We start from the raw sequence: 11,342 nt of genomic DNA on the forward strand, positions 1-11,342 counted from the left end.
ACCTATGCCTCGTGCAAGGAGTCGCACCTAGCAGGCTTGATGGCCTGGTGTGGCAAACAGTTTTTGAGACAATGGAGCGAGGTTCCAACTTACCTGTCAGTAGCATCAGATGTACTGTTACATTGTTGCACTACATTGTATGAATTTACTCGCAGTAACCGCAAGTGGTTATCTGTTTGCCAAAACAAAAAAAACTCAGTGTTTACATTAAAGAGTCCTTTCGCTTCGCAATACACTTCTGTGCTTTTCACATTGCAGGCCTACTCTTGGTAAGCTTTTGTGGCAGAGTGATTTTTCTGCGACGTAACTGTGGCAATAGGTGGCTGAGCATATTCCAATGGGAACAGAGTGTAAAAGTGACTGTGACTTAGATTTAGGTGCCTGTTACAAGTGATTTAAATAATTCTGGAGCCCTCCAACAGCGTCACCTCATTTCTCACTGTGCAGCTTCGGGACATTTAAACCCCACAATTTGCACTTAATTTTTGTTTTATTTTAGTATAAGTGCTTCTAAATTAGTGCATTCTGTGAATTATGCCAAATTTGTGCTTTAGTTAGCTCCCAATGAAAAATGCAGTTCCGCTCAACGTGAAAGCTGGGGAAGTGTGGAGCGGTGATTCGCCGGTATTTCCCTTGTGTTTATCTTGTGTTTAGCTATTCTTTTCACGATATTGGGATTAGCTTGCCTGCGCTGGCGAGCACCTTCAGCTTCTTGGGCGCGCGCCGCTTGATCAGCTCTGCGTCGGCGCTGTCTGTCACGGGCGAACGCCTGCTGTCGCTTCAAGCGTGCTTGCTGCTCAGCGTCCATGGCGAGAAAGAGCATCCCGGAGCGTGGGAACGGATCTCTTTCAGCGTGCCCTAGCGGAATCTTTCCACTTGTGAGGCTATGGCGCCCTCTCTTGACTAGTTTCAGTATCAGCTTGGCGTTTTCGATTGGGTTTTCATCAATTTGGGATAATGAATGCTTTAGTTCACGATGTTCTCCTTATTTTATATTACTTTAGACTTATTTGGTTTAATTTCGTCCGTTTTTAGGGGAATTTTATGTCTTACGTAGACCTTGTGTTGTGCGCGACAAGCACCGACGAGGGACGACATCCCGGGCCCCTGAAGTGCTCCGCACTTAAAAGTGGCTCTGCCACTGGTCGGTAAAATAATTGGCAAGATTTCTGGCAGATAGCATTGCACCAGTCAATATCTGAGTCTTGTATATCCTATCTCAGTGAAGCGAAGAATCACAGGAGCCGGCACAGAAATAGTGCAAATAGAAGCACGTAGGAAAACCATATGACATGATGAAAACATATATATATATATATATATATATATACATATAAATGTCTTTGCTGCCCCTTGCAGGTCATGGTTTTTGCCAGCATGTCACCAATGCCACTTGTTTAAATCAGTGTAAAATGTTTTTGCCGTGGGTGGTGGAAAGAGATGTCGAAGTCGCTTTTTTTCTTAGTATCACCATTTTCTTTTTTGTCCTCTGTTTGGCGGCGTGGTCGGTTGTGCCCTGGTGCCACGGTGCCGGGCGCCGACGCGAAGCGGCGGTCGTTGGGGTGTTGCGGAGTGCAGCGTGGCAACACCCCAAATAAAAAAATACTGCTCCAGTCAGGTAGACTGCTCCCTCCCTGATAGTGAGATTATATTTGGATCATCGAAACAGTGATGCATTTATTTAGGAATACCATCGATCCCTTAACAGCAGCCACAGTTGTGCCTAGTCACCACCAGCCCAGCGTGTTCGTTCCAACGCTGGCGGCGTTGCAACGGACGCTGCGACTGGAGCGAAAAAAATCGGTGCAATCGCATGCGTCGCAATGCGATTTTTTCAGGGCCGTTTCACATGGTGCGATTTCAACAGTGCGACTGATGCGATGCCCAGGGTTGCTTGCTGCCAGATTTTGTCACACATGCCGCATAAATTCTTTTAATGTAATGAAAAAGACATGCACATTATAATATAATTGACCTCTCTTTATTAGGACCAAGTAATACGTGCGTTTTGTAATTTAAAAACATTTTGAAGTTTAAATTTGTTTTGGAGTGCGCAACGGTGGTTCCTATGCATGGCGTACGCAAACAGCTGTTCGCAGCTGGTTGTTCAGCGCTGTGTGTTGTCTCATGTTACTTCTATGTGTTGCTCAGCCTGCACTACAACAAATTGCAAGATGACCTTTCGTGCAGCTATCCTCACCGCATATGCAGTGTTTGGAATTCGGCAACAGCGACGTCGTCATGTCAGCACAACAAGATCCTCGCGCTACCCGTGCTCAGCGTCCGCTTCTGGAGAAATGATGTGTGTATATTGCTCGTGATTGCGCATGAGCGATGCCTGCTGGCCATATTCTTGCACCAAACACAGCAACAATCGCCAACCCAAAAGCCCACGTCTGCCCCTGAAGGAAGCCGCGAATGATCTGTGTGTGATTACTGAACGTGGAATAGAAATTGTGTTGTGAAATTCAACCTCGGCGCTAGCCTGGTTCGTCCATCGCGGCGCGTGTGCAGTGATTACATATAGATGTCCTCTCTGAATATTTTTAGAGGCGCAAAAGCAGACACATCAATTTTTTGAAGAGCTACCGTCATTTGTACAGAAACTTGTGCATGGCATCATAGAATTCCTAAAGACACACCTGTCGTCTACTTTGTTTTGTGTGTCTCGTGCTGTTAGTATACTCTGAACCTTCAACAAGACGGCCATATCAGTACATATTATGCATAATGCAGGAACGTAGGCCCACGGCATGCTGGCAGGCGCACTTGCCGTAGGGTTTTCCCCCTTTCTTCACACCTCTCACGGTTAGCATGTATTGTGCAAAGAAATATCATTGGTATATTATTATCAATGTTATTAAATTTTATAGTTCCTTCACTGTAATGTTTAGCAATCACTCAGATTTCTTAAGCTAGCCATGTGTTTTTACCAGTATCAGATCAGCATGTCTGAAATCTGCTAATGGGAGTCCTTCCAAACTAGATTACTCTGGCAAAGTAACAAAGTACAAAGGAAAGCCGCAATGTTCATTTCTGTCTGGTATTCCCAAACAGATTCAAGTTGAACAATTTTATGCTCGCTTGACTTGCCTGCAGTTCAATGCTCAAAGCTGGAAAATCCAGCCGATTACTTTTCTTTATGTTGAAAGGCTGCTTCAATGTTGATAGCAAGCTACAGTGGAATCTCGATGATACGATCACGGCTAATACGAATATCCGGATGATACGAATTTCTCTTAAGTCCCGGCCGAGCCCCAATACTTTGCAACGTGCTAGGGAACGGTTGTCACGAATCAATTTTCGACCCGCGTCGGTTGATACGAATAAACGCCACCCCACCGACGGCCGCGAAAGAGAACAGCGCGCAGTCACACGCGTTTTCTCTTTCTCTTTTGGCACGGAGGCGCGGACGCGGTGCCGGACAGCGCGGAAGCCGCGACTGGGCGCGAAGAGTTTGAAGCGGTGGCGCTTTTGTTGCTTTTGTGCTTTTCTTTTTGTCTCTTCGCTTGCTGCGGCGGCCGCGCGTGGGGAAGCGCGGCCGCCGCAGCAAGCGAAGGTTCTTGCGGTCTATCGCTTCAACGGAAACTGAGCGGCGTAAGAACAGCGCATACAAATGTCAGAGCCGTGTGGAGATCGCGTTCAAGATACGGTGCGCGCGACAACACCGACAGCCGGCACAGGCAAAAAGTACAAGAACGCATTTGTTGGCAGAGTAGGAGCCGCCCTCCATCCCCTCTCCCCCGCTATGTTCCCGATTTGCTTCTTTCGCGTGGGGAGATTGCGTCGCCAGTTACCCTTGCGCTCGGTTGCAAGATACGCATTTGGCGCCGCAGCACAGCGTCGCCCCCTGCCTCCCTCCCATACCATACCCCCACGGCCTTTCGCGCAACGGAAGTCGCGTTTGCTCTCTGCTGTGCGTTCGCTGTCCGTGAAGGCGCGCTTTCACTTGCACATACGGCGCGCGGTGACGACCTTACTGCCCTTGGACTCGTGCTCCATGTCTCATGCATCGCCCTCGTTGATCTCCTCTCCCATCGGTGGGCGCACCTCGTGCTCGCTACCGCCCTTTTAGGCGAGATTTCCCCACGGAAGCCGCAATTTCATCTCACGCGGCTGCACTGTAAGCGGTATGCGTATAGTACATGGAGTTCTATGGGAGAGTAAACGGGAGTCGGAAAAGGCCGCATTGTAGCCAGTTCTGCACTATAAACAGTTACTTTATAAGTCGTCTATACTGTAAATGCTATTTACGTACATGTGCCTGAGTGAGTTCACCTCTCGACTCTTTAATTTAGCTAGTTTTAATTGTGTTTGGATGATACGAATTTCGGCTAATACGAATTTTTTTCGTGACCCCGTGAGATTCGTATCATCGAGATTCCACTGTATAATTATTCATTTCGAAAGTGTTAAGCAATGACTATATCTCTAAACTAATCCATGGAATTTTTTACTTGGACAAGATTAAGTTTTCTTTCTCCCTCTCGTTAACAGTGTTGGAATGAAACTGCTCTTTCATAAGTTTCATGATCCAAACATTGTGGATTTTGTCCGCATCCTATAGTGTGTTTGTGTTTCTATCATGTTCTGGTGTTGCCATCGCAGTGATGTATGCATTTTTTAAAATATGTTGCACCAAAGTAATTTTTTCAACATTGTTTTCAAATCTACAAGTTGTGCCCATGCAGTAATGGCCACATTAATTAGCAAAAAAATGTGCTGATTTAGTGCACTTGTTGGAATCTAAGCAAAGTGAAGTTTTTATCTAGTGGTCAATTAAATTCTGTTAAGGTAACTGCGATACGATTGTCTTATTTTCAACAATCCAACATGTAATCTTTTGCGAGGTTTGTTTATGCACCGCATAGGTCACAAGCTATATCAAAATTCAAATGGCAGTTAATCTGGATGCGCACTGTGAGAAATCAACACAGTGATGTTTGTTGAGGGAGGGATGGTGAGAGGTGTATGCAGAGTAATGAATGACATGTGCTTATGTATTTATTTATCTATTCATATTTACCTCACAGGCTGCAAGGTTGTAGTATTAAGTGTAAAAATGTAGTTACAAAAGTAGGAATGGCTCAACATTATACAATACTTAACAAACAATATCAGAAAAAAGAATGAACAAGGCTCTTGCAAACAGAAGTTAAGCGGAATGAAAAGAAAAATGATAACGGGGCAGAAAGTTTTACAAAGACTAATGATAAAAACCACCTATCAAACAAGAATTTCATGAGCATAAAAAGGCTTAAATCTGACCATGTGTCGGTGGAACATACCCAGTGGCCCAAGGATGGGCTAGGTTACACATAAGAAATTCTAAGAAATTGTTGAAAATCGTGAGGTCTGTGCACTTCAATAATAACTTTTGAGCTGACATAATATTTACATTCTTTGTGTGGTTTACTTTTTGTTTACAAAGAAATGTGCTAACTGAACCCTGGTGTAACTAGACCATCGATAATTCAGGAATCTTATTTTTACCCTTCCTCTTTACCTCGGTGTGGAGTAGCAGGCCAAGGACACTCTCCTTCGGCCAACCTTTCCACTTTTTCTCTCATTAAATTTCTTGCGTCTTTACGTGCCCTATTTTACTGCCCTTTTACAAAAATGCATTGGCGTTCCAGTTAGTTTCTTAACAAAACGTCGCTTTATGCATTGAAGCACAAAATTAACTGGAACGCCAATGCATTTCTCTGCAACGTTCGGGAATTAATATCTCGAAACTGGCGTCATCCTGAGGATTAATTCCAAGTGGATCAGCCTTGCGAACTCCACGTCTACAATTTGTAAATTGTAATACGGGCCATCAGGTGATTAGTTAAAAACCTAATTAGTGATTTTTTGTTGATTAGTTGATTATGCATTTCAATTTTTTGTGCAAGTAATGTCCGCCTCTTCGCGTAGACCAGCTCATTACCTAGAATTGGGCTATTTGCCACAGGCAACCTTAAATAAATTTTGAAAGTGTTCGCTGAAACACCCTGTATATAGGGCCTAAACGTGTTATATTGCAAAAAAAAAAAGAATGCGTTTTTTTTAGTGCCCCGAGTATGTTATTCGACTGTTCGTAAAGTTAACCTTGAAGACGTAATGTGCGCAATGAATTTGTATTCACGTAACAAAGACAAGAACAATTATAAAGTGTACGTACCTCTAGGATCGACGATTTCAAGCGCTGCCTTGATTTCTTCCCATAGCGTAGTCCTATTCGTGAATTTTCTGTACTCGATGAGAGAAACGTCCCACAAAGGTGGGCGCTTTGCCACTTCCTCTCTCAACAACTCGTTAAAAGACGCTCGTGACATTGTCGTCGGACGGAAGCATTGAGACGAATGCCTGAAGCCGACGACATTCTGTGACAGACGACTCGCTGGTGCGGCAAAATGGTCACGTGATACGGCACAAAAACAGCAGCAGCAGTTTCGCACGATTGGCACACAAAAGTATCTACAGAATTAAACCTTGGGCATTCCATTTTTGCTCTCAATTTTTATAATTTTTTTATGCTTAAAATACTTGTCAGTTTTTATGTCAGTGTTCTTAGGTTGTCGCTTTTTCCATAATGCGCAACTGATCGCTAGCTATATTGTTACCATGGTGACGAATGACGCGACGTGCACTTTCAGAGAGTTTGTTTAGAGGGGCTGGTTAAAGAGAAAACAAATAAAACAACAACGTGAAATATAGTGGAGTTGCAGGAGAGATAAGCCACGACGATCCCACGCAGCCGAAAACCTAACCCCCAAGACGTTAAAAAACAGGAAAATAAAATGCAGCACCATTGTGGAGGACGAACGGTGCGACCGTGACATGGATTTTTTTTTTGTATTTTCTTTCTGTTATGTTTTTATTTGTTTGTTGCATCACGCACCAATTTTTATCTGGCCTTCTTGCTGTACTTTTTTTCTGGTAAACTGTATAAATCTCCTCATTTTCACAATAAACCTTAGTTGACAGTTGCGATATAAAGGTTACAAACAGGGATAAGGTGCCTCGGAAAGGATGGCCAACGTTTCGATATGCCCCCTTTTTAGTTGGAAGTTGGCACTCAACCCTGTCTGCTGTCCTTTATTCTATGTCCTCCTGTTGATACTGTGCCCTCGCAACATTTATGTGTGTGTGTCTGTGTATCATAGATTTGGACGTGAAATCGGGGCCTTGTGCAGGGGCATCGTTCTCCTTCTGTGCAGCTTCATGAATTCATTAACTAGTCCTTATGCTGGGCTCATGAGCTCACTTGTGCCTTGGAATATCTGCATGGCTATGTATCCTGTAATGTAATTTCTTGCCCATGTGCTTGCAATTTGCATGTCAGTCTCCCGATTTCCCCGACAATCTTGTGTGATCCCCAGGCCCTGGCAGTTTCTGGTGAATCCATGCAGGCATGCAGGATGTTGTAGTCAGTAAATTTGCACTGCAAGTGCTGCTTTTGATTGCTTTCAGTTCAGCTTCTCGGGGTATAGGATGTCCTGGAATGGTCTCTACTTGCGGGGTATTTATTTTTATGTAGTGCCATACTTCTGTTACACTGTTATTGCCTGATTAGTTATTATATGTGCCTGATGTCTGTTGTTGTCTTCATGATTAGCAACCTCCTCTGTGTGCTTGGCAGTTGCATATAGTCTCCTGGCCTAATTATGCCCATATTGCACGGTATGGGCTTATTGTGTGTCGAGTTCAGGTGCTCCTGAGGTTGTGTTTCTGAAGGGAGGTTTAGTCGTCTTTGCAGCTCAAATGCTAACTCTCATAAATAAGATCTTGCAACCAGTTCCGAGCTCTTGAGGCAAAGAATTTGTGCCACAGGCTGCACCTCTACTCTGTCTAGGTGCTTGTTCGTGTGCTCTTTCTCGTAGAGGTCTTCAAGCATGGTAAAGTTGGAAAGACCTGTCAGTACCTGTATGCCTGTGTTTGATGAGTTGTCTCTTTTTGTGCGCTGCTGGTAATTAATACTATAAAATACCTTGGACACAAGTACAGCATCTGCGATCTTATATAATATCTGCTTGTCCACCCCCCATGATTTTGAGATTATTCTTTTCACCAGGTGTAGAATTTGGTGGTCCAGGCGTGGCATTATTGTTTCACCCACATGCTGGTTCTGCCATCTTGGTCTTATATTAGCTGAGGATTTGGAGATGTTGACTTGTGGGTATAGCTATGTAAAGCACAATGTGCAACCTGGGGTAGTTCTTGATTCTAGTCATATTTCCAACGTCGATGTCAGCCGACTTATCAGAAAGCAAGTCTGCCATGTTGTCGAGAGCTTGTTGCATCGTTCTTGATTTCTGTGTGAGATCGCTTTCCCATAGACTGTAGTACTTCTTGTAGGATGCCCGTAAGGTTGGTGTGGGTGAGTCAAATATACCTCGACCTCTCATCTGGAATTTGCTGTCTTTCAAAAAGATTACGGTTGAACGTAAGTGCTCTACCACAAATTTTCTTGCTCAGCATTCCTCTTATTAGAGTAGCATAAGGTACGCACCAGAAGAAAGAAAGACTGCTGGAAAACTCAGCACCACAAACAAATATGACTAGAACCAGGCACACAATGTGCTGGCAAAATGCACCTGTCATGTCCAATGCACACAAATTAAAGAGGAATAGCAAACTATTGCTCTCTAACATCACTCGGTATGTAGTGAGGACAGAGTGCAATTCAAAACTGGACAGGTGCCTAAGTACAATGCACAACACTGCATCATCATAAAACATGTTGACAAATCACTTGAATTTTTTTCGTATCTTCGTGTTGTTTCACCTGCGCTCAAGATGTTCTGGTATGAAAATTGGCCACTAGACAAATGCCTAGTCATAGGGGTAAAATCACAAATTTGAAGTATTTACTTGATTAAATCTTGTGTGTAAAGTGCACGATTGTTTTGCGTGTTCGTAACTTAGCCTTCGAGCTGTGAAAATTATTATGAACTACGTAGTCGGAAACGTTAGACTAAGACTGGTGACCTAGTAGGAGTCAAACACTGCTGAAGACCATGTCACCTTTAAAATTATTGACCTCACGTGGCAGATTTGTGATACACAAAACTGTTCTTGCCAATTCTACACAAACTGCAGGATAACCATTATCGGCAGGAATTTAAATCAGCCACATGAACGAAACATCAAACACTAGTACATAGTTGGACATTAAATTAAATTCTGGGGTTTTATTTCCCAAAACCACGATATGATTATGAGCCACGCCGTAGTGGGGGACTCCGGATTAATTTTGACCACCTGGGGTTCTTTAACGTGCACCCAATGCATGGTACATGGGCGTCTTTCCATTTTGTTTCCATTGAAATGCAGCCGCCGCAGCCAGGTTTTGATCCCGTGCCTTTGGGCTTAGCAGCTCAATGCCAAAGCGACTATGCCACCACAGCGGATATATATTTTGACATGTTCATGCTCAGGTAAGCCCTGCATGTTGAAGGTCACTTCCCGAGGTGTCCAAATTCAAAGATTTTTATGACGCTACCAAGCTTGTAGCCTGCAATGGCTTGGTTTGAGGTGGAAAATCCGAGTTTTGGCATTGTCCCTGGAAGCATATGGTCTGATACAAAGCCCAGGGCAGTGCTGTAAGAAACTAAATGGGATATGATTGCAATTGCGGCAGAATATGCACTGTGCATGTTTCCCATTCGTCAAGTTTCCACAGACACATCGAGTTGCGCCAGCGGCATTGGAGTTCTGTTGAAATTGTGAGTTGCATGGTAGTACCCGAAACCATTCAGAAGAGAAGTGTACAGCCGGTGTTTGGAAATTACACGACAGAGAATAACTACAACGGGAAAGCCGTGTCGGGTTGTGCCCAACAAATACGGGCACTGCATACTCCTTGATCAACAGATGATGCAGCGTGACTGCGAGTACACTGCTAGTCTGTAAGGTGCGTGTGTGGGCTACTGGGTTGCATCACCCCATGCTTGAGGTACAATAGAAGACTCCACAAAGGGGCAAACGGGACGCTATAGCGGTCTCTGCACTTCTGAAGGACTAGGAACACGCATTTACACTGGCACAAACGGGGGCACGAGGTTCGGGCCGGCGTAGCTAGAGGTCTACGTGGTCGCCTGTCCGTCGCCAGTGCAGCGGCCGGCCTGGCGCGGCCACCACCCGGGCTTGGCGACGCTCAGTGGCACGCCCTCCACATGAAGCGTGTCGGCGGCCAGGGCCTCGTGGACGCGCAGCAGCGCCAGTCCCAGCGGGCCCCGGTGCGCGCGAAGCTTGCCCAGCGTCGCGCCGGCAGCGTCCCGCACGACCGCGTCGGGCGGCAGCGGCACGCTCGGTTCGTGCAGCATCACGACCGGCATGAGCCGCTTGCGCACCACGCCCGTGTGGTGGGTTCGCGCCGTGAGCTCCTGGCCCACGTAGCAGCCCTTGTGGAAGCTCACGCCACCCAAGTAGTCCGCGTTGCACTCCAAGGGAAAGCAGGCCGCCGGTGGAAGCTCGCGAAGCCCTTCGCCCACGCCCAGCTGCATGCGGAGGTGCGCGTAGCTCGGTTCCTTGCCTTCGGCAGCGCGCACCAAGGTCGGGTCGGCGCTCGTCAGGTCCTCTCCGGCGTCCGCCAGCACTCGCGACCCCAGCAGGTTGAGCCTCGGATCGCGGACGACGCAGCGGCCCTTCGTTGTGTCCGGCCAGTTATCGCTAGACGGCGGCGGTGGCGGCTCGTCTACGGCGCCGCAGAACGGGTGGAAGACGGCCCAAACGTCCAGGTCGTCGCACGGCCCGATCTCGATGGGCTTGCGCAACAGGTAGAGCCGGAGGAGTCGCAGCAAGCCCTGGCGGGCGTCGGCGTCGCACTCGACGAGCACTTCGTCTTCGCCGGTCCCCGGTCGGTAGACGATCAGGTCGTAGAGGACGCGCCCGACGCTGTTCAGCATGAGCGCGTACATGCAACGGCGGGGCTTGCCGCCAGCCGCTCCTTCCGTCGCACTCAGGTGACGCGTGTCGTTGGTGACCAGGCCCTGCAAGAAGGAGAGGCTCTCGGAACCGCGAAGTCGCACCAGCTTGCGCGAGCTGGCCAGCTGCTCGCACACGATCAGTCTCTGGTGGTCACTCTTGCTGCACAGGTGCCGCCGCGCCGACGTCGAGACGTTGGCCAGAGGACGCGCAACCTTCATCGCGGCGGCAAGTGCGACGAAGCTCTGCATATTGTAAGAACGAAAGGTCGGTGCTGTCTACAGCAACATCATTCTGCTACAGAACCGGCGTTGCCGGCGTTCTCAGACGTCTAGCAGACCGTAGCAGACAGACATTCTCCGTTTTTGGCTACAAGCTTTGCTGCCGTTGGCTCGTTTGCAAGCCGCTAAAATATGTTGACATTATATTAC

The 11,342-nt window shown here is 46.7% G+C and overlaps 1 protein-coding gene across 1 annotated transcript; it reads right to left on the reverse strand.

The window, feature by feature from the left end:
- Window positions 1-9,146: 9,146 nt before the first annotated feature.
- Window positions 9,147-11,292, reverse strand: LOC119450799 (putative transferase CAF17 homolog, mitochondrial). The gene has a single exon (XM_037714296.2). It carries the CDS (start codon window positions 11,160-11,162, stop codon window positions 10,071-10,073), a length of 1,092 nt encoding a protein of 363 aa, XP_037570224.1. The 5' UTR covers window positions 11,163-11,292; the 3' UTR covers window positions 9,147-10,070.
- Window positions 11,293-11,342: the final 50 nt, after the last annotated feature.

This window comes from Dermacentor silvarum, chromosome 4 (assembly GCF_013339745.2).
Source record: "Dermacentor silvarum isolate Dsil-2018 chromosome 4, BIME_Dsil_1.4, whole genome shotgun sequence".
Classification (NCBI taxonomy): domain Eukaryota; kingdom Metazoa; phylum Arthropoda; class Arachnida; order Ixodida; family Ixodidae; genus Dermacentor; species Dermacentor silvarum.